At 34.9% G+C, this 25,007-nt stretch overlaps 1 protein-coding gene across 20 annotated transcripts in view; it reads left to right on the top strand.

Annotated features, from left to right (window-relative positions):
• The window catches only part of Gphn (gephyrin), a 364,069-nt gene that overhangs the window by 241,454 nt on the left and 97,608 nt on the right, over positions 1-25,007 (top strand). For 10 of the 20 annotated variants that reach the window (XM_040742859.1, XM_040742856.1, XM_040742855.1 and 7 more), the window contains 2 exons: positions 8,148-8,210; positions 10,405-10,447. In XM_040742859.1, coding sequence (XP_040598793.1) covers positions 8,148-8,210; positions 10,405-10,447 — 106 coding nt within the window. The remainder of the gene's footprint in view (positions 1-8,147; positions 8,211-10,404; positions 10,448-25,007) is intronic. The other 10 variants (XM_040742860.1, XM_040742858.1, XM_040742857.1 and 7 more) reach the window with 1 other exon arrangement.

Here is a 25,007-nt window from a genome sequence, read left to right as displayed (position 1 = left end):
TATTTTATTGAGTATTTTTGTATCAATGTTATTGAGGGTTATTGTTCTGTAGTTCTCTTTTTTAGTTGGATCTTTGTGTGGCTTGGGTACCAAGGTAATTGTAGCCTAATAAAAAGAGTTTGGCAATGACCCTTCTGCTTCTATTGTATGAAATAATTTGAGGAGTATTGGTATTAGCTCTTCTTTGAATTTCTGGTAGAATTCTGCCCTGAATGAACCCTTCTGACCCTGGGCTTTTTATTTTTTGGTTGGGAGACTTTTGATGACTACTGCCTATTTAAATTGCTTAGCTGGTCTTGATTGAACTTTGGTTAGTGATATTTATCCAGGAAATTTTCCATTTCCATTTCAAATTTTGTGGAGTACAGGTTTTCAAAGTATGACCTAATGATTCTCTGGATTTCCTCAGTGTTCATTGTTATGCCCCCCTTTTCATTTCTGATTTTGTTAATTTGCATGTTCCTGCTCAAAACTTGCTTAAATTAACCTTACTTAATATTTCAAAAGCTGTCAAAATCACAAAAGAATTGATTTACATTTTTCATTATACATCCAGAATAGCATCCAAACAGTGGGTAACAACACAATAATGCCTAACACTTGCATAGTGTTGACTCTGAAGCAGCTTTTGTAAGTAAGGATTTTGCATATGTTTATCGTTTTCTTCATAAGTGTTCTATAAGTACATCTTATTATTGCTAATCATTTTATATGTGACAAAACATAAACCAAGACGGACTGTGATATATCATGTTAATTGTGTAATTGATAAAGTCAAAATTCAAATGCAATCAATTTGGCCCCATAATGCTACTCTTTAAACTGCATTTTAGGCTTTTTTTTTTCATTCCTCTGTACACACTCCTGTTTTCTGTACTTCTGATTGTTAACAAAAATAGCCAGGAACAAAGAGGCAGGACTGGCAAGGTGGCTTACTAGTTTAAAGCGCTTTCTGATGTAAGTTCACTCCTCAGGTCCTTCATGATGGAAGGAGATAACGAATACCTATGGAGTGCCCTTTGACCTCCATAGGCATGTGCATGCATGGGCTCACATACACATATACCATAAATAAGTAAAATATTTTAAGAATAACCGAGGTAGTGGGAATCTGAGGAGGCCTGATTAGAAATGAAATGATTGCCCTTGTTAAGTTGGATAAAGGGTCAACTACTATTGTACAGATTGAGTTTTGAAGTCAAGAGGGTTGAGTTCTGTTACTACATCTATCATGTGACCTCAAACCAATACTAATACCTTCTTTTAGCCACAAGAATAAAGACAAGTTACTCTACAAAATAATTGTTAACCTAAATATTAAGATACAATGTCACGAATACCCAGAAATCCGTACTAGTAAAAATTTTCAGTGGTATCATAATACATGCTGTAATTAGGTAGTATTTTCTTATACTATGGTCAACATTAAAATTATAAGAATAAAGTTTTGGAGATAAATCAGTGGATGAATACTTGTGGGATAACTGAAAACAAATCCCCAGAGCCTATGTAAAGTCAGACACAAGTCTCTAATTCCAGAACTCCTACAGCAACATGGAAGACAGAGACAGAAAATCTCCAGATGCTTGCAGGCTAGCTAGCCTGGCATATATAGCAGCAAACAACAACAGACCCTGTCTCAAACAAGATGGAAATCAAAGACCAACACCTTAGGTTTCCTTCTGACATCCCTTAGCACACTGTGGAACATGTGCACACATACATCAAGATTAAAATGAAATACATTTCTCAGAACAACAGTTCAAATATGTTCTGGAAGTCACTGAGAATACTTGAGTTTAGAAAGACTTGAAAATATTCCCCATTAATAAAATATATATTTCCTTAAGTTGTGTACTTTTTCTTATTTGATTTTCTTCTTAAGGATGCTCTATATATGCTATAATACTATTGTGTTCTTTTTTATAACAGAAAAAGAACTTATATTTTTACAGACAAATATAAATAAGCTTTAGTTTCTGTAGTAATTATAATTCACTTCATTGTCTGTGGAGCCTGCAGCAGGTACAGCTTCATTTAGAAGTCAATACTGAAGAAAAAAACAACAACAACTCTTCATTCAAACCTGGGCCATAAGCAAGTTCAATGGAATTTAAGATGATAAAAATTGGTATTAAATTGGGAAATTTACAGATTATCCCTTGAAAAGAATTTATAAATATTTTTACATATAAAAGTTACTCTGTGCCTACAGAAACTTACGTTATACATTGCTGATAGATAGTATTCTTGCTTTTCATCTGTAATCAAAAGATTACTTAAACTTCAAGGATTTAGTTATGGATACATGTGAGTTTGTGCATGTGCACACACATGTTTGCATTTGTGTGTGTGTGAGAGAGAGAGAGAGAAAGAGAAAGAGAGAGAGAGAGTTTACCTGTGATTAGATAATTTTAAGTGTGAAGAGTATTAAATGACTACATCATTTAAATTAGAAGGAAAAATGTGAAACAGAAGTTTTTAATTTTGAGATTTTTTTATGGCTTCTTAAACTAACCATTTTCTTTTTTGTTTCTTGTTAGGAATGTTAAATGGGCAATTGGTTAATTCAATGACCAATTACGTGTGCATGTATGTGTGTGTGAGTGTGTGTACATTTTTATATAGTATCTGATAAGGAGCAAAGAACGGGGACTGGAAAGTTGGCTCAGAAGTTAAAGGCACTTGGTGCTCTTCCAGAAGACCTGGATTTGGTTTGCAGCATCTTCATCCACTGCCTCACAACCAACTGTAACTCCTCTTCAAGCTTTTGTGGGCGCAGCACACATTGACTACACACACCACAAATACACATATACCCATAAATAAGTTTTTTTCATCTTTTAAGATAATGATAGTAGGAAAATTACTTAGAGTCAAAAAATCCTACAAATAAAAGAAGGCTTTAAAATTGTCTACTAGTGAAGTGTCCTACTTCTGTCATCATCTCCCTTGGTATTCTGTCAAAGCATACAAATTTCATTGCAAAAAAATTTTTGTATTTAGAATAGTTAAGAAAAAAATAAATGGAAATCTTAAAATATTTCTTAAAACAAGTGTGATATAATAATGACTCTTTAAGTTCATTGAATAGCAAATTGTAGGAACAGGTTTAGTAACTCATAATTGAAATTATGTTGAACATCATGTTTTTATAAGATGCCACACTATGAGGAAGTAAGAGTTTCTTTTAATTTCTTTATTTTGTGGTTCGTTGCCTGAGTTCATAATGAAAGGAAACAGTAGATAGGAATTACTAAACAGAATGATTTATAATTTTATTTCTTTATCCCAGTGAATGGACCCTGGCTTTTTAAGATGTTTTAGAATTCTTTAAAGATCACATTGCTTTCACTTAAAACCTCTGGAATCATATTAATCTTATAGATAAAGAAATCATGACCCATAGAGAGGAGATATTGACTAAAGACATCCAACAGAGAGCTAGATTAATTCTTGCACAACTAATCTCAGACTGTCATTCAACCTTTTATGAAGTTTTAATTTAACAAAACACTTACAATCTCTTGTCACTTGTATAATGGCATGAACTGTTGGAAATTTTTAATTCTCATATGCTTTAGATTCTGCCTATATGCAAGCTATAACTGAAAATATGTATAACAACAGTAACAGATTTGTGCTTCTCTTTTCATGTTTATATACATTATTCTAATTAGTTTTTTTTGTGTGTTAGGAAATTAAAAGCTCCAAATGATAAATGTCATGTCCAATGTCAAAGAACCGTGAAAGGAAACCAATAAATTTCAATGTTTCTCTTTATTTTGCTGCCTCCAATGTCCTAAGCAAAGCAAAAAGACTTTGTATTCTTCAGTTAGCTGTATGTATTATAGTTCTACAAATCTAATTAAACATAATCACTAGTCTTCAGTTAAGCCAAATTCTTATGTTCTGATTTATTCCAATAACCTAATAAATGAATGCCACCATGGAAGAAAAAAACACATTTTTTATCAATACTCCATGTGTATGTAAAAACTAAAGACTTAGGACTCTAATGAAGTAAAGTTGGTGACTTAATGCTATGTAAAACAAAACTTCCTTTTTGTTTCTAGGTAAACTAAAGAAACACACAGTCTGAGTCACTACAAATAGGCCATGTCCTCTTTTTCTTAAAGGTTATTCTTATGAGTAAATGGTCCTCAAAGAAGTCAATACTTCAGAGAGACATTACTCTTAAGTAAGTTTGATAATTAGGATTTAAAGGGACTGTAACATGTCAGAAATATCATTTTTGCTCTTATAATTATTAAACCACTTGAAATAATAGAATATCCTACTCTCTTAGAAAATAAAAATTCTACATAATCTGACTGACACCACCAGTATAGAGAACTTTTATTGCACTGTGCATACATGTCATTATTTGATTAACCTCAATAGTAACGAGTTTTATAAATTCTTGAGACTATTCCATGGGGTAGCCAGAATCTACTTATTTTTCATATCATTGCTGTTAATTCTAGCTGGCCAAAAGCATGAAAGTACCTTATAAGCTGATAAAATAGTTTTGCCTATTACAGATATGACTGTGATTGTACTTTTGCTAGCCAAAATAAAATTCTGCTCTGCTGAGTTTGCAAAGAACAACAATTGCCACAAACTAACCATTTATATTTTGAAAGTTTTTACTTTGTATAAAACAATGTATTTGGCATTGTGAGAAATGTTTTTTAAAAAGTTGCTTCAAGAATATAGTTTATTTGAGGATTCCTATTAGTAATTTAAATATGAGGAACTATGTTAAATACTATGATAAAGAATCAGGAGATATTTCAGGAGTTTAGGAAAGCCTAAACCTAGATTATGATGATGACAGTACAATCATGTAAATTTATTAAAAATCATCAAGCTATGTAATTTTTAAATTGCTGAATTTGATAATTACTGTTAGGTAAGTTATATCTCAGCATTATTAGGAATTTAAAGGAGGAAAATATTATTTGTAATTAAAGAACTTGGGAACTATTTTTCATAGCTGATGTAATCTGAAAAGAGTTTAGATCATAAGTTTGTGTGATGGCTAAAAGGCCTAAGTGCAAAACATTTCCCAGAACTCGTTCCAACTATTCCAGACCTGATCACATGGCCTCATTTTTACATGTGGGGAAAGTTCTGTCCATCCCCTACTGAAAATCTTAAAACAATGCATGTTTATTTGTTTGGTTCTCTCCTACCTCACGCTTTTGGGGGTCAAAAGTAACAACTTGCTTCCATTCTGAGCTAGTGAGGAAAGTGTAATGAAAACGGGTATATGGTCACAGAACATGTTAATTGTCAATTGTATCCACTACCATAACAACTGTTGATAGTCATTTCCCTCTTTATAGCTTCAAATTAGTAATACATTCTTCATTTCCTTTGTAACCCACAAAAAATCTTTATATTTCCCACAAGAAAACTAAGATTGTGGGAAAACCCACCACCTAAAATGCTATAGCCATGCTGCAGGAAAAATCAAGCTATTCTGGCTTTTTAATAAAATGAAAAATTATGTTACCTAATCTTTCAACAACTAAATTGGGATGTCATCCATGATTTAAAAATTCATGTCACACCAAAAGAACAAACCAGATGAAGTTAAGTAATATCATTAATAATAGAAAAACAGGGGGATTTGTTTTTTTTCTGATGAGTTGATGTGACCCTACTACTGACAAGATAGCTCATATTTTAAGTAATATTTATTAAGAGCAAAGTCCATAGGAAATTTAATTTTTAAATGCATGAACTTTTTTGCTTTTAAACAAAATAAAAAATTAAATTGTGTCTTTCCAAACCAGATAATTTCTCAGATTATATAATTAAGCAAATAAGCAAAATCTTAATTTTGAGTTTAAAGTGTGTTTACTTTCCAGTTATTGGTCCTGCTAAAATTTTTAATGATTTTCTTGATGTACATCAGAGAAAAATGACTTATTTAATTTTGATCCCATCTGACCAGCTGCTCAGAATTTTTTCCATGTGAACAATATTTTGTAGTATTTCTAAGAGAAAGAGCATGAATGAATCTGGTGAGCAGCAAAACTGAAGCAGTTTTGTGACAGTGGATTAGTGTTCACCTACAATCAAATATGATCCTTATTTTAATATTTTGCATCCTAATATTGTTATGAACCTATCCTTAGCATGGGCTTCGTTTGATTTGTTTCAGTCCTCCCTTCTGTGAAACGCAGAAGGAAAGATATATTTGTTGTTTATGTTTACTTACACTCCCACTAACTATTAGCTGTACACATCTGGCTTCCATTGGAGAGCCCCTGACATCGCAGGGAACGGTGATCAAAATTCCACACTCTAGCTTCAAGCTGGGGGCTCGTAGCTACTGCAGCATTGAAAGGGAATCTTTTCCTGGCTTCTTTAAAATGAGCATGGTGATGGGATGGTTTAAGGGAAGAACACCTCTCAAATCACATGACCACTGCTGTGCTTTGTGTCCTGCTTTCTTCATAACAGCTTGGCACTACATTCTTTCCCTGTGTTGTTAGTGGACCTTTTTTGTCTGGATGACTGGGCTTGGGACTGGGGGCATAAATGAATGGTTATATATTATGCATGCATCTTTCATCAGAGTGATGTGCCTTCCCTTATGTGTCACAAATTATAATCATATTTAACTTCTGTGTCCTGAGTGATTGTGCTGTTTCTGTTTCTTCTTTTTTGGTGTGAGTTTTGTATGTCACTGATATGTTTTGACATTTACAAGTTCAGTTGTTCATGATACATTAAAAGTAAGTTAAAATTTTCTCCCAAAAGAGTTAGCTTTTCATGTTGGGCTGGAAGAGTCTTCATTTCTATGTAGCATTTCATGTTATTATAACCTATGGCTTTCAATTGTCCCTCCTATAATGAAGAGCTGACTTTAAACACTGTGCTATTCTTGTTATGACCTAAGCATAAGGTAAGTAATTTATCTGTCTCTAAAGATTGTGGCTGCTTCTTAAAATAGCTCAGCTTTTTAAAAGCATTTTACTTTTGCTCCTTACCATTTATTATGTGTTGTCCTCCTTTTGTTTCTGTGTCATGTCTTAAGATTTATTAATTAGCAATGTAATCTTAAGCAAAAAATCTCTTTCACAAGTAAACACATATCTAAATAATTTGATGTCTTATATCTTGATTAGTAAATGAATGCCTGTTTTCAGCAAGTCCTTTTTTTTTCATTTCCTTCGCTTACTTTAATAAAATACATTGTTCTTGCATTTGTTTAGTTTTGATTCCTGTGGAAGGAAGAATCATTTGTCTATGCTATAAAATCAATCAGCTGTTAACTGCAATAAAATCACACGGTACAACAGAATAAAGTAATAGGTATTCTAATAATATGCCTTTCATTTAACCACTCATTCTCTTCCCTTAGAAATTTATTGTAATCCCAAAATCTTAGATTATTTAATTTTTCACATTTTCCTTTTTCCCTACTGTTTAAACAAATAACAAAATAAAAAATTAAATAAAACTTGATACTCCTAACTTATCCTTTAAAAATGAATCCCGTTATGTTATGCAAAAACCCTTATATTAAGATTTTTATAAAAGCAAATAAGTACTATAAATATGACATTATGTAGCATAGAGTCATTCCATACATACATTAACAGTAAAGTTTTAAAAATTATTTCCCTCAGTTTTTTTAGACTAAATAAAGTCTTATAATCATTGGTTTAAAAAATAATTTCTCTCAAATCTGGTTCAACAGCCAATGTAACATAAATGAGAAACATTAATTACACCACTTTTGGCGATTTGCACACCTTAATAAAAGGGTCCTATTTCAGAGAACTGAATTGTTTTCCTTTTCCAAATGTCTCCTCTGGAGCTGTTTTAAATATGTGGCTACATACTGAGGTATAAAAAAATCAATGTGGGTTTCTTTATCTGTATTATAAACAATTATGGGGATTTTGATAATTTTTAACCCATTTAGAAAAGCAGGATGTTTTTGTTTGCTTTGGTTTGGTTAGAAAATACCAGGGAGTTCTTTACTACCATTCCCATTATATACATTATCAAATGTATATAATAGACATTGTGTAAATTTGTTGGAACATTTTATGAGACGATTTGAACTACTCATCTGAACTGCACTGTTCATTGTAAATTTCTTGTTTCTATCCATACACTAGCTCCACTCTAGATTGGAAGGGCTTAAAGATGAACTCTGGAGGAATAGAGGCTACGACTTAAGAGTAACTATTACTGATCAAAGGAGCTACTTTCCACTCGCAAACATTGCTTTGCGCGATGGGTTTGGCTCCTTCACATCTTGTTTCACACCTTGTTGAAGACTTTCTTGACTTCCATTTGACTTCTTTGAGCTGTTTTGTCTTTCACCATTTTCTATTTCTTTGCCTTCTTTCTCCCAGATTTTCTTCTCATGCTTTTAGCGTTCACGTGTGTTCTTTGAGTCACCTTTTCAAATGTAGTATCTCTTTATTAAGCTTGTCTATTAATTTGTCTGTTGGTATATGTTTCTTTTCTCTGTTAAGACTGTAGTGGTAGAGTTATAGTTGGTTTCATTTCATAGTATGCAAATTGATTATTTTGCAGAAATTTCATTAGTTACACTTATCTTCTTGAGTATGAATTTTCAATAAGAAATAGTAGAACATTATCCATTTATACACTGCCCCCCTTCTATAAGTCCATGCTGTGTTTTCTTATCCTCCAGATGTAATTCTTCAGTCTCTCTCTCTCTCTCTCTCTCTCTCTCTCTCTCTCTCTCTCTCTCTCTCTCTCTCTGCTTTTTCTTTTCTTTGTTCTCATGTTTTCACCTTTGTCTTATTACTAATTTCTTTCTGATTTGGTCCAGAATTATTCTTAAATAAGACTTGTAAATAAAATAGTTTAAGAAGTTTTTATTATGTATTAGTACTATACCTAAAACTAATTAAGCAGACTGGACCAAAAGAGAATAACTAACATTCGCAATTGTTTGTTTGTTTGTTTCTTTGTTTTGCTGTGTATGGTGTGTGGGTGTGTGTGTGCATGAACAAACACAGACACACACACACACACACACACACATGCGTCTTTCTGTTTATTTGCTTTGATTTTTGCTGTTTGTTTACCCTTGTCTGCTCATGGCATTTTTATTATTTTTTCTTTAAACATTAACAGTTTGTTTTTTTCAGGGAAGGACAGCCATAACCTACCCTAAGTTAAAACATTTCTTTCATAAGTTGTTTCATATATTATTAGACTGTGTTAAGCTACAGAAAGTTCTTTGTTGTGTATATATCCATTTGGGGCAAGCTGCTGTGGAGTGGGAGGAAGAGGTGTGGACCTTTTATATCTGAAATTAATAGCAGTACCATTCAGCATGATCATTGAAGAAATCCATTTGGCAAACTTCAAAAGAAATATGCCACTTTAACCTAAATTTTTCAATCAAAATGTAAAGAGCCCCTAATTGACAAATTATACCCATACCTAAAACTGGTTGATAAAGGAGTTGAATTTAACTCATTTCCAGTAGAAACATCTTTCATGGCCAGTATTGTAAAAAAATTATTGCAATCAGTATTACAAATGTTACTACATAAAAGGTAAATGCTACAGAATTTTTTCCTGGTTAATATATATAATAAAAATCACTACAATAGAATATTCTATTTTAATTTTACTTGGATTTTTTATTCTAGTCAAGACATATACAAAATACCTTTATATTAAGGATATAACTAAATTACAGTATTGAATTTTTTCCATACATAGTCATCCTTCATTATCTGTAACAAGTTCATTTCAAGGCCACCATAGATAACAAAATCCAAAGATATTCAATCTCATATTATACAATAGTATATGCTAATTATAAGCAGCCTAAGTACATCCAGTCATGTACTTTACTTTATGTTGTATCTAGCTTAATAGACAAGTGCTCTACCATTGAGCCATATCTATAACCCTCATCTCTATTTTATAACCTAATGCAATATGAATGCTATGCAAATAATTTCTGTATTGTAGTCCATAAGGGATAATGACAAGGAAATAAAGATCACATGTGTAGTACAGATGTAGATGGTAGTGCTGGTGTTTTGTATTGTTGGTTTTCCCCTCCTCCTCTTTTCTTTTCCTCCTCTTTTCTGATCCACAGTGTGTTGAATCTGCAGATATGAAACCCACAGACATGGAGGGCACCTGGACTGATCTCAAATACACATAAATTGCTTTGGGTATTATCTTTGTCCAATTTATAATATTGTACCTGAAATATTCTTCTGGAACTCACTCTTTTTTAAGTAAAATGAATTAAATATATCTGGAAAATGTAATAAAACCTTTTCTCCAAACCCTCAGGAGCTTGCCCATTAAGCATACTTACCTAGCAGTCCACGTTATAAGCCCTAAATTACTGAGTTTGTGCTCTTTCTGCAGGTCCAGTCCAGGTGCAGCAGCAAGGAGAACATTCTCAGAGCCAGTAAGTAGTCACCATTTCAGGTAGGCTGCCAGACTATAGCCATGTGACTCAACAGAGTAGAGAGCAAAGAACGGCAATCTGATGAAAAGAATGAAGATGAGTTTACATCTCAAAAATATGAATTTTATATAACCCACCATCTGAAAATTTTCTTAATATCAATATAGATAAATTTTCCCTGAATGTAATTATTTTTGCAAGCTGAGTGGAATTTGATACATTCAACATAGGTAAAAGTGAGCTCCTCTGTGACCTTAACATGAGACGCCTGCCCCATTAATAGTCTCATTGCCAAAAGCGATCTAATAACAGACTACATGAAAATAATTCTAATATAAATTGATGAAAGCAGGAGGTAGAGAGGGAGAGAGGAACAAGCTGGAATGCATGAATGTAGTACCACCACTTAAGGATGAAGCAGGAAGAGCCTAAATTTTCTGCCAGTCTGTACTACATCGTAAGATCATGTCTCAAAAAGGGCTTGGGTGGATAGGTAATAACTGATTAATTTGTAAATAAAAATTCCAAAAGATTTTTTGCCTTCACAGGCAAAATGTTATAGAACATTGTTCCCTGGTCCCAAGAATGAAAAATCCTTAAGGCTTTCCTTTGGTTTGAGCACTACAATATTAACTTAAAAGTCACTGAAGTTCACTTTCTTGTTTTATAACATTGGAACTATGACTAGTACATATATATATATATATATATATATATATATATATATAATGAAAGTGAAATCCTATTGAAAGATTTCCCATTAAAGCCAATTGTTACATTATTTTTCTGTCTCTTAATGATTGAAAGGCATCACTCAAGTCTTCTTCCTAATGGTTTTCAGAATCAAGTAGATTGACTAAACACTCACGCTAATGGGAGTTTTAGTAAATGAGGCAATTTATACTCTAGTAGACTGTCAGTGTTATTTAACAGTCAAAGCATACTTCAGAAGCTGTAGAGATAGCTCAGTGGGGAGGCAGGGTTGGGGTGGGGGGAGTGAGTCATAGCAATGTGCACAGCTATCCTCAGCACTGTTGGGAATGGAGACTAGAGGATTGCTGGAGCTTGCTCAAGCGCCTACCCAGGTGGGAGGAAGGCAAGCACGAGGTTCAAGTAAAGAAACTGTTTCAAAGAAATAAGGTAGACTGTTGAAGCAAGACGCCCAGTGTCTACCAATGTCCTCTGCACACACATGGATGTACACACCACTACACATATGTATACTCCACCACATACAAAAAGCCAAAGTTGTTCACCATTGAGGCTAGCACTAGGGAAACTGAAGCAGAAGAATTGAGAGTTAGAAATCAGCCTAGGGTATAGAATTTGAAAAAGGGGGTGGGGCATATTTAAGAACTTCAAATAGGTGTGTGTGTGTGTGTCTGTCTATATTATAAATCTGTTAATTTTGCTCAAACCCCTTGAGTATTTGTTTGATCATGATCCTTAGATAATACTACGAAAATTAAATGCAGGGCTGGATTGTAGCTCACTGATAGAATGCTTCTCTAGTGTTTATAAAGCCCAGGTTCAGTCTTAAGCACTGCAAAATTAATTAATTAATTAATTAATTAATACATTTAAACAAGGAACTGTAGAGGAGGCTCAGCAGTTAAGAGCATTGGCTGCTCTTCCAGTGGACCCTGGCACAATTCCCAGTACATATGGCAGCTCACAACTGTTTTTAACTCCATCCCAGGGAATCTGACACCCTCACATAGATAGTGTACACATAAGATGGAAAATAAGAATAATTTAAAAAGAAAATCCAAAAACTTTTTAAATAAAAATAAATTTAAACAAATGTGTAGATTTTATATCTTCACAACTTTCCATAATATGTGACAGAAAGAGCTTTTTAAGTAATGAAACATAAAATCTTATAAACACTAAGATCTAAGTTTTAGAAACCCATGGGTCAGACATAATAGTTCAAAGTTCACTAAAATAGATAAATGAACTTTAAATTGTATTTTATGATCTATAGTGCATCATTTTCACCAATTTCCTGCAATTATAGACCACTGGGAGTAATTATGGTGACTAGAAACAAAAAAACAAGGTTACTTTTTGAAGGCAAATTCCCTTGAACTTTGTTTACTATATACCACAGACTTTAGTGTTACATTTCAGTCACTATCCTACTGTATCAGTGGCTTCTTATCAGTTTAGATAGACATCATAGTAGTTCAAAGTATTCTTTACTGATTTCTTTGGATAAAATAGTCATATAGATGGGCCTTGTGCCTCTTAAGGTCCATATGGAGCTCAAGCAACATCGTAACTTCATAGTTTTGTGATTTCTGTGAGTTTATGTTCTTTTATCTTAATACCATGCTAAGTCATGTTCATACCTATGGCCTCACCCTAAGTTCATTACTGTTCTTTCTCTAGACTCAATTTTTCATTTTAAGGGGTATCTGTCCATTTCTGTGTGTAAACATAAATTCCATGGCACAGGTGTGGAGGTCAGAAAACAACTCTCAGTAGTCAATTCCCTGTTTTATCATGTCAATCCCAAGGATCAAACTCAGGTTAGCCATCTTGACAGCAAGCCCCTTTACCCACTGAGCCATCTTGTTGGCCTGTTTCTTGGGACTTAACTACAATATCCCCATTCCTTATTTAGACTATTTTATCTCCCTAATCTTATTTACCTTGTAGTACCCTATTGCAATTATATAGAAACTATTAATGATTACTCATTCTCTCAATACTAAATGCTGCCTCTGTTCCTTTTACATCTTCCCCCATGCATAAACAACTTAACCATGTGTGCATAAACCATCTATCATTTATTAGGATTCTTCTGTGACACCTCTGAGTTTCCCTTATTTGGGTGACTAATCCTTCTTGTATACCCCTAATCAACCATTAGTTAAGAAGATACTGCTGTAGACTTTCCAATGCCCAATCTGATGGCATTTTCTCAATTAAAGTTCCCTCTTCCCAGATGGCTCATGCTAGTATCAAGCTTAAAAAAAAACTGACACAACAGATTTCCTAATCCATTTGTTCTGCTATAATAAAATACCTATTAGATGACAGGCACGTGTGTATGGGCATACACACACACGCACACGCACACACGTACACACACACACACACACACACACACACACACACTGAAGCCTCACTCTCCCTTTCACATATTCCTAAAAGAGCTAACAACCTGCCTGGTGTGACAGAGTCACAAAGGGCTAAATCCTCCCCCTTCCCTGGTCACCCTCTACCACATTCACATGCAACCTAAGTAGAAGCAAATAAAATAGGCTACTCATTAAGTGTGCTATCTTGTGGTATGGGACCTCCCCTCTCCCTTAGAAACTGTTAACCTGTATGACAAAACTGAAACCTCTCTTACTTGAGAAGCCCACCTCACTGTGTGCTCACATCTTAATAAGTTCCTGATAAAAATGTCCACCTGAATGAAAATTTATCTCAGCCCCTCTCAAACCTATCCTCCTCCCACCTGCCTCCCTAGAAGCTCCACAACCATAAACTGAATAATTTACAAAAAGGAAAATGTATTTGTTTCATTTTTGGGAAATGGGAAAATTCAAGATCAAGTTTAGGCAAATTTGGTGTCTGGTGAGTGCCTGTTCTGTACTTCCAACATAACTATTGTGAACCTGCTTTCACTGTGACTTCACTTGGCAGAGCTCAGCTCATATGCATAGCACTAACCCTGGGTTTCCAGAATGTGAACACCTCAATGCTTATTTACCTCCAAAAAATACCCCCATCTTGTTAATACTGCTATTTTAGTAATTAAATTTCAATGTGGATTGTATAAGATACACACATTCAATTAAAGCAATAGTGATGGATAATTCTTGTAAAAGTTTTGCAACATTCAGTTCACGTTATTTAGTGCTATGAAATAGCCAGCAGTACAAATTATATCCACATTTCTCCTAGGTTATCTTTCCTGTCTGTGGAGCTAATCATGGGCATTCTGTGATAGCAGATTTGAACTGATCTTGAACCAAATATTTAGTCTGTTGGGATATAAGGTTATAATTTTGCTGAGTGCTTCCTATCCGATTTTTCCTTTAGCCTCCTTAATACCTTCTTTTGTAATACCCACTTCTTTAGGAAGCATTAATGGCACTTAAAGTTCTATTCCTAATTGAGTAAGGTTTTTGTTTTGCGTGTATGAGTTCAAAAACCTTCTTTCTAAAACATTCCAAAATCATGGATTAATCCAAAAACATAATGTCAGTACATTTATTAAATTAAATTAAATGCCCTATTTTACTGAAAAACTCTAGTGTACTCAGCAGTAACTTCTGCTATCTGTGTAGATTTTACCTCAGATAAAGGATCCCATTCTTTTTTTGTTTTGTTTTGTTTTGTTTTGTTTTGTTTTGTTTTGTTTTTGAGACAGGTTTTCTCTGTGTAGCCCTAACAGTCCTGGAACTTGTTTCGTAGACCAGATTGACCTCAAAATCACAGTGATCCACCTGCCTCTGTCTCCTGGGAGTTCTGGGATTAAAGGTGTATACCACTACTGTCCAGCAAAGGATCATACTCAAGGGATGGCAATTTGTGATAATTAGATGTGCCCCGAGTAGAAAGTTACTGAATTTTAATTCATAGCCATGTTCGTGTTTGATAAACAAGAGAGAGATTTAATTTACAAGTGCTACTGATAGCCCACCAGAGATGACCACTCATGCAAAGTTTATAGCCAATTGAAAGTCTTTATTCTAACTGGCTGGGATCACACCCAAATGTTTGGGGATCAAGGTGTGGCTCCCATGAGTTCAGAACATGGAATCTTTAAAGGCAGAAATCATACCCAGGCAACTGGCTAGGCTGCAAGGGGCATTCTCAGAAGGAAGCAGTTTTAACAGAAGCTAAGATGAGCAATTAAATGGAGAGGGTTCTATACGAACAGGCAATTTGACAGAAGCTAAGATAACTTAGATAGGACAACCTGACCTTTGTTTCCTAGAATAGAGTTGCATAATTTTTCATGGGCTTCTCCACCAAGGAGATCAAATTCTAGTTAAACCTGAAATGGCTTCAGCAATAAAACAAGATGGAGGAACTGTCTTGCCTGTCATACAAGAGCTGGCTAAGTCATGTGAGAGTACCGCAGTTTCACAAATCTATGACCCTACTGCCTGCAACAACTGCTAAAACCAGGAATCTTCTTAATTATCTCTCAGTTACTACCATGAAAAAGCTTTAAAACATTTTAAAAGTCTGGTAGTAATGAGATATTTCCTTCCCTGAAATGAATCTTATCATAGGTAATGAATGGATTTTACTTAAGACAAAATCATAACTTCTCAATCATAACTGTTATGGTTTGAATCTGAAATGCCCCTGTGGGCAGATGTATTTGAATATATATCTGCTGGTATTTTGATTCCAGCAGTTTGTGAAACATTTAGGAATTGGGGCCTAGATGTGGCAAGAGCTATGAGGGCTGTAGTTAAAACTGCTTCTAGCCCTGTCTTTTTGTTTCTTAGTCCACCATGATAGAACAAACTACGCTGCAAGTTCCCATTGCCATGGCTGGCTCCACAGCCACAGTACCTTCTCTATCATGATAGACCATAGCTTCTTAAACCAGGAGCCAGCATAAATCTTTCTCCTTTCAAGTTGCTTTTGTTATATATTTTATAACAGTGATACCAAAACTTTATACTGCATTAGTGCAGTGGAGAACTTTGAGGCAGTGGATGAGTGGATTGGAGCACTTGCTGTGCATGCATGAGGACCTAAGTCTAAGTGCTCAGCACCCACCTTAAAAAAAAAAAGCTGGCCATAGCACTCACTTTGGGGGACAGAGAGAGCTGGATCCTTGGTTGTCTGGCAAGCCTTACAAAACAGGAGCTTCTAGTCCAGTGAATAGACCCTGTCTTAAGAGAATGATGGCAAGGAACAATAGAGGGAAAGTTACCTAAAGTTCTCTTATGGCATCACATGTGTGTAAATGTACTAACACCACTGCACACCCATGTGTATATACCATACACACACCATACAAACACTAAAATAAAAAGGGAGAAACAATCAATATATGGACTCAATCTAAGAACTATCCCATTTTTAACCCACAACAAAAGTTATCCATGGTAGTAGAGTAAAGTCACTGAAAGCATAGAAGCCTTCGGTTCCTGATTGAGGGCTGATAAGGAGTAGAAGTATTGCGGTAAACATCAGGAGTGTATTTCTTCAAAACAATTGAAAAGAAAACTTCCAACACATTATATTTTTGGAATTTGTTTCCTTTTTGTTCTAAGGTGTCTCTCAATTATGTTTGTATCAACATGTTTAATATGTGGCCATTCTAGTTCTCAATTATATATATGTGGCCATTGTAATTCTCAATTATTCTTGGTAAAATTTTGCAATCTGAACTCAAGGATACACAGATTTCAGTTACAGAATATATATTTTTAAGAAATAGGAGTCTTCATGGGGGAGGTCCTAGGGCCTGTTCCAAATGATATGAAAGACTTTGAAGATCCCCCATAGAAGGCCTCACCTTCTCTAGGGAGCAGAAAGGAGATGAGATAGGGGTGGGTCGGTGGGAGGCAGGGAGGAGGGGAGAGAGAGGGAACTAGGATCGACTTGTAAAACAAGATCGTTTCTAATTTAAATAAAAAAAGAGAGGAGAAAAACAAGAAATAGAATTCTGCACTGAAACCATCTGGCTCTGGGATTTTTTTGGTTGGGAGACTTTTGATAACTGCTTCTATTTTGTTAGGGGTTATAAGTCTATTTAAATTGCCTATCTGTTCTTGATTTAATTTTGATAAGTGTTATCTATCCAAAAAACTGTCCATTTCCTTTAGATTTTCAAGTTTTGTAGAGTACAGGTTTTCAAAGTATGACATGATGATTCTCTGGATTTCCTCAGTGTCCATTGTTGTGTTCCCCTTTTTCATTTCTGATTTTGTTAATTAGCATGCTCTCTCTGCCTTTTGGCTAGTTTGGATAAAGGTTTGTCTGTCTTGTTATTTTTCTCGAAGAACCAACTCTTTGTTTCATTGATTCTTTGTAATGTTTTCCTGGTTTCTATTTTATTGATTTCAACCCTCAATTTGATTATTTTCTGGCATCTGCTCCTCCAGGGTGAGTTTGCTTCTTTTTGTTCTAGAGCTTTCAGTTGTGCTGTTAATTCTCTACTGTGACTATTCTCCAGTTTCTTCATGTGGACACTTAGTGCTATGAACTTTCCTCTTAGCATTGTTTTCAAAGTGTCCCATAAGTTTGGCTATGTTGTGTCTTCATTCTCATTGAATTTTAGGAAGTTTTTAATTTCTCTTTTTATTTCTTCCTTGTCCCAGGAATGGTGCAATTGCACATTGTTCAATTTCCATGAGTTCGTAGAGTTTCTGTGTTTCGTGTTATTGTTGAATTCTAATTTGAATGCATCGTGGTCTGATAAGATACAGGGGGTTATTCCAATTTTTTTGTGGAGGTTTGCTATGTTGCTGAGTATGTGGTTGGTTTTAGAGAACATTCCATGTGGAACTGAGAAAAGGTTATATTCTTTTGTGTTTGGATGAAATGTTCTATTGATGTCTCTTACTTCCAACTGGATCATAACCTTCTGTTAGTTCCTGTTTCTTTGTTAAGTTTGTTTGATGGTCCTGTCTAGTGGTGAGAGTGGGGTGTTGAAGTCTGCTGCTATAAATGTGTGAGGTTTTATGTATGAACTTTACGTTTGAACTTTAATAATGTTTCTTTTACGAATGTGGGTACCTTCTTATTTGGGGCATAGATGTTCAGAATTGAGACTTCATCTTGATGAACTTTTCCTGTGATGAATATGAAAAGTCCTTCTTCATCTCTTTTGATTGATTTTAGTTTGAAGTCTAATTTGTTATGTATTAGGAGAGCTACACCCACTTGTTTCTTGGGTCCATTTGATTGGAAAATCTTTCCCCAACCCTTTACTCTGAGGTAACTTCTGTCTTTAACATTGAGATGTGTGTTTCCTGTATGCAACAGAAAGATGGATTCTGTCTTTGTATCCATTCTGTTAACCTGTATCTTTTTATAGGCAAGTTAAAACCATTGACATTGAGGGATGTTAATGATCTTTGATTGTTGATTCTTGTTTGTTTTGGATTTGTTGCTGGTGGTGTTATTATGGGTGGATTTCCCACCTTTTTTTCTTTTGGTGTTTGGTAAAGTGGGATTATCTATTGCCTATGTTTTTGTGAATATAGTTAATCTTCATTGGGTTGTAGTTTTCCCTCTAGTACTTTCTATAAGAATGGATTTGTGGATATGTATTGTTTAAATCTGGCTTTGTCATGGAATATATTGTTTTCTCCACCTATAGTGATTGAAAGCTTTGCTGGGTACAGTAGTCTGGGCTGGCATCCATGTTCCATGACCTTCTGGCTTTCAAAGTTTCCATTGAGAAGTCGGAGATAATTCAGATAGGTCTCCCTTTATATGTTACTTGGCCTTTTTCTTTTGCTGCTCTTAGTATTTTTTTTTTCTGTACGTTTGGTGTTTTGATTATTGTGTGGCAAGGGGAATTTTTTTGTGGTTCAGTGTATTTGGTGTTCTATAACCTTCTTGTACTTTCATAGGCATATCCTTCTTTAGGTTGGGGAAGTTTTCTTCTATGATTTTGTTGAATATTTTTTCTGTATTTTTCAGCTGTATTTCTTCACCTTCTTCTATACCTATTACCTATTTGGCCTTTTCATGGTGTCCTATATTCCTGAATATTTTGTGTTAGGGATTTGTTGGACTTGAGATTTTCTTTAGTTGATGACTATATATTCTCTAGTGAGTCTTCAGCACCTGAGATTTTCTCTTCCATCTCTTGTATTCTATTAGTTGTACTTACATCTGTAGTTCCTGATCATTTACCCACCTTTGCTATTTCCAGCATCCCTTCATTCTGTGTTTTCTTTATTGTTTCTATTTCAGCTTTCAAACCTTGAGCTGTTTGAGTTGTTTTCTTTACTTATTTCTTTGTTTTTTCTTGGCTTTCTTTAGATTCTTTAAAAGATTTGTTTATTTCTTGAAGTTTTTGGTTTCTCTTTTATTCCATTTCATGTATCTTTGTTTCTTTTTTCTTCTATTTCTTTAAGGCATTTTCTTGTTTTCTCTTTAAGGGTCTCTATCTTCATAAAATAGTTTTTAAGGTCCATCTCTTCTGCTTCATCCGCATTGGGCTTTTCAGGTCTTGCTGGTGTGGAATTCCTAGATTCTGGGGGTGTCATATTGGTCTTTCTGTTGCTGAGTGTGTTCTTATACTGTCATCTTCCCATCCCTTCCTTGGAGTGAGTAGAAGCGGGTTCTCTCCCTCCCCTTTAGTCTCCCGGTGGCGTATGTGGGCCAAGAATAAAGACAGTGTATGTAAGATTGGCTTATTTTGGTTTTGTTTATAGGGACTCGGGGGGAGGTTTGTGGGTTTGGTTTGGGTTTGTTTGTTTCTGTTTTACTTTATTTTGGTACTGTCTTTAAGTATCACTCATCCACTCATCATGAGTATCCAAGAGATAATAAAGGCTTACAGTAACAAAAACCAGACCAACTCAATGAGAATAAGCAGCTATCAATCCAAGAGTAAAATTAAAAAGTAATTCATTCTCTCTCTCTGTCTCTGTCTCTCCCCCCCCCCTCTCTCTCTCTCCCTCTCTCCCTCCCTCCCTCCCTTCCTCCCTCCCTCCACATCTAAATTCCTTTGATATAAACTACCACATCCTATCCCAAGAATGAAATATTTAAATAATGTTTCAAATGAACATCTTTTGGCTGCGCAAGTTTTCACACACAACCAGAAAACCATGCTCTTTCCTTTGATCATTATTTTTTCCCTTCTTTTTATTTGAGACAAGATTTTGGAACCTGTGTTCCTTGTGCCTCAGCCTTCCAATTGCTGGGATTACAGGTTTGTACTACCACACCATAATCAGTAAAAACTGCTTTTAATATAAAGTTCACATACTATAAAATTATCTCCATTGAAGTAAATAAATAAGCGATATTTTTTAAACTTACAGTGTTGCTCAACAATCATTGTTTTCTACACTAAAAAATGTCTTCATCATCCCTAAAGGATAGCAAATATTCCTTAAGCACTTTCTCTTTGCTGTTCTCCCTGTCATCAGCCCCGGAAGCCACTATATGCTTTGAATCTCTAGCAATTTCTGTCTATATTTATGAATATCTTGTATATATGAAATCATATAGTTCATGGTCTGAATTCTTATTTTATTAGCATATGTTTCTTTCATATAATATCTTCATATGTATATATAATTTAATCATATACACCCCATCATCCTTTCTTGCCCCTCACTTTCCTACTGATCCCCTTCTTCTTCCAACTAATCTTCATTCTATGTCTTTTTGGGGGGCAAAATAGGCATTGAATTTACAAGAGTTTTACAAGAGTATGGATGAGGGGTCATTTACAGTTGTATGGGCAACTTAACAGTGACTACACCACTAAAGAAACTGACTCTTCCTCCCCAGCAACCATTAGCTTGCCCATAATCTTCAAACAGGTATAGGACTTTATGAGTCCCTCACTCACACCCTGTGACAGCATGTTAATGGGGCCAATTTTGTGCAGATCTTGTATAAATAACCATATCTTCTGTGGGTTCATGAGCACAATTGCCATGCCATGATCAGAAGATAGTATTCTACACATTCTTCCAGATTTTACATTCTTTGAAGCATGTATTCCGGGATTTTCCTTCAGCCTTTGAAGGAATAATATAGATATCCAGTTTAGGCCGGAGCATTCAACAGTCACTTACTCTTGGCACTTTGACCAGCAAAGAGTCTCTGCAGTAACTGCCACCTACTGCAGAAGGAAGCCTCTCTGATCAAAGCTGACAGCAGTGCTAATCTTTGAGGATAAACATAAGTATGTAGAAGGCAATCATTGGCACAACGTATCTACTCACCAAAAACTATAAACAGTCATGCCACTATAGCACAAGTGGGTATATTTTGCCTTCCACATTAACAGTAGTATGAAGGTTGCCCAGCTGATTAAGACTATTGATTACTTTTCTCTCCCCTGTAGCCTTCATAGTATCATTGGGTCACCATTTCCTCTTGAGCTATCACAGTTCAACATGACCAAGAGAGAATACCTGATGTGTGGCTTCTCCTTGCTGGGGAAGACTAGAACATGGATTTGCTGTTCATTTCAGGTGAATGTTTTCTGACTTGCTGCACTAACAAAACCAGCAGGATTTTAGTGACTAGGGGGTACAGTAAACAAAGGAGAATGGAGGAAGCTTACTGTGGCACCATAAAGCCTAGCATGCCATACACAATGCCAATACCTTTTACAACACTCTGAAAGGTACCTAACTTTGGCTTCTTCCTCAGAAGAGGGAAAAAAATGGAGTTACATTAAGTATTCTAACTTTGTGGAGGGCTTCCCAAAGTACTGGTTTCTGTCTTACCTGACTTATCTGACAGGTAACTGGTGGACTTTGGATACTTGAGGGACACTGAGGAGATCCTGCAGCTTATTAGAGCAGCACTAAGCCTGCAGCTTTGTAGGTAAACATCAGGGAAATCAACAAATTATAAGCTACAAAAAAAAATAAGGAGAAAGAGAAGGAGGAGAAAAAACTTACAAGTTCTCTTAACTGGAAAATTACATGCAAAGGCCCAGAAAAAGACACATCCCCAAAAACAGCCTACTTCCTCAGAATCTCTGGCCAGGCTAATTGGAAAAGCATATTATTCCCCCATACAAAGCCAGTCTGTAAAGAGTAGAGGTGCCAGTATTTTCTCAAATACATAAAACTCAAGGTAGGGGAGGAAAAGATGGATCACAGAGAAACATGACTCAATCAAAGGACCAAATAAATGAGAACCCAACTAAGAATATGATTATGTGACAGAATCCAAAATAATTATTTTTTAAAAACTTGATGATCTAAAAGAGAAAAGATAGCTATTTAAATTTATTTTTTTTTTTTTTTTGGTTTTACAAGACTGGGTTTCTCTGTATTGTTTTGGAGGCTGTCAGTCCAGCCCAGCCTCGAACTCACAGAGATCTGCCTGCCTCTGCCTCCCGAGTGCTGGGATTAAAGGCATGCGCCACCACCGCCCGGCTGCTATTTAAATTTTAAAAAATAGTACATGAACAAAATTAAACCAATAGAGATTTAAATCTTATAAAAACAAGTTTTAGAGCTGATGAATATGGTAACTGAATTGAAATTTTTTCTAGAGGCTCAGCAGTAGATTTTATCAAGCAAATTAATTAATAAACACAAAGATATAGGTCATTTGAAAATCTGTAGTTAAGAAAACAAAAGGTGAAGAAAATCAAAGGAATTTATGGTATATCATCAATCTAAATATATGTGTAGAGGAAAGACAGGAGGAGAGAGAACAAGGGAAAGAAATAGAGAGAAACAAAGAAACCAAGGAAAAGGAGGAAGGAGGAGATAGAATTTGTTTGACAAAATATTGACAAAACATCCCAAACCTAAGTAAAGAAAAGTACATTCACATACCTTAAGTTCAAAGGGCTATAGGTAGGATAAATCCAAAGAGGCACACATCAAGACATGCTATTTTCAATTTGGCACAAGCCAAGAGCAACACAAAATCTGAGAAGGAATCAGACAGACAGACAGATTGGTAGATCAATAAATGATTGATAGCTGGGCGGTGGTGGCGCACGCCTTTAATCCCAGCACTCGGGAGGCAGAGGCAGGTGGATCTCTGTGAGTTCGAGGCCGGGCTGGACCGACAGCCTCCAAAACAATACAGAGAAACCTTGTCTCGTAAAACCAAAAAAACAGAAAAGAAAAATTAAATAAATGATTGATAGAGCAACAGATACTACATAGATAGATAGACAGACAATTCATCAAATTCAAAGGTGCTCCCATAAGAATGTCCTTAGTTGTATTAGAAGATCTTTACAGACCAGAACTTTCTCATGTTATTTAAAAGTGATAGAAAAAAAAGAAAAATCTTTCAGCCAAGATTATTTTACCCAGTAAATTTGTCCTTCAAAAATGAAAGAGAAATGAAGACTCCTAGATAAACAAAAGTTGAGAGAGATCAGCACCACTAGATCTTACAAGAAGTGGTAAGTACATCAAGTTGAAATAAAAGGACACTAAATTGCAGCATGAAAGCATACAGAAATAGAAATCTGAAAATATATGGAAATATAATTAGTAGGTACAGGTTAATATATTGGCTAATATTGAATACTGTAGTACTTTAATGATGCAGTTAAAGCACTTTTAACTTGAGGATTATGTAGATGACTAAGTGGTTAAGAGTACTAGCTGCTTTCCAGAGGACCTAGGCTCAGTTTTCAACATTCACATGGCATTTCAAAGTCATCTATAACTCCAGTTCCAAGAGATCTGACATCTTCAGGACTCTGTAAGTACAAGGTACACACATGGTACACAGACAGCAGGCTGGCAAAACACTAGTACACAAAAAACATTTTTAAAGTGCTTTTATTTTGGCAAAAAATTAAACCTAAAAGCACAAGATATAACTATAAAATATATTAATGGATAAACCTATCAAAAGGTATATGCATTATCAAAATCAAAATCCAGAAGATACAAGAAGCCTAGTTTTGAACCTATTGTTAGCAAATGTTTGTTAGGTTTTTGTTGTTGTTGTTGTTATGTTGGTTGGTTGGTTGGTTGGTTGGTTTTTAAAACAAAATTAGTTATGGTATATATCCCAGACTGGTAGGTAGGTAGATAGGTAGGTAGGTAGGTAGGTAGGTAGGTATATAGCTATAGCATCACACCCAGTGAAACTGGCCTTTAAAAAAATCTAATTATGTAATTCTGGTTAAAAAAAAAAGAACACCAAATTTATTGACTACAATAATGTTTGAAGTTGTATGTAGTGTTTATCTATATAGCAATCCTTTTGTCAGTTGATATATATGCTATGTGCACAGCATCTTTGGATCTAAACTGTGCTATCTGCACAGCATCTTTGGTCCTAGACTATACTATGTGCTCAGCATCTCTAGTCCTTAATATTAAGACAGTTTTTCTACCTGAGGATCTAGTTAGGAAAAGAGACATATAAATAAATATAAAATGGAGATATGTGCTTAATGTAATATGCAAAGGAAATCCTAACAGAATATATTATAGTACCTAACTGCAGGGAAAATGTGGGGACATGTTTGGCTTCATAACAGAGGCACTACTCAAGAAAATGTTACAAGAATATTATAAAAAATTTCTGCGTGCTTTTCATCCAAATTCCCCAGATATCAATATTTTGCCACAGTTAAATGTTGTGCATTTTTCTGTGCATGTTAGTATGCACATACTTTACTAAATTGCTTGTGAATAAAATGCAGACATGATGCCTCTTTAATTCCTATTTCAGTGTGCATTTGAAGTAGGGGTAAAGTGAGGTTAATGGAAAGAAATAAGACATTGTCTTGCATAACCTTGGTACAATTATGAAAATCAAGAAATTAACAGTACCATAATACTATTATATAATATGATTCCAATTAAACTTTGCCAGTTTTTCTAATAATGTTCTTTAAATCATATGGGGGAAAGAATAATTCTTTTGTTCT

This window comes from Mesocricetus auratus, unplaced genomic scaffold (assembly GCF_017639785.1).
Source record: "Mesocricetus auratus isolate SY011 unplaced genomic scaffold, BCM_Maur_2.0 Super-Scaffold_15014, whole genome shotgun sequence".
Classification (NCBI taxonomy): Eukaryota; Metazoa; Chordata; class Mammalia; order Rodentia; family Cricetidae; genus Mesocricetus; species Mesocricetus auratus.
Note: the sequence above shows the minus strand (reverse complement) of the source record. Positions and strands in the feature narration are given on the sequence as shown.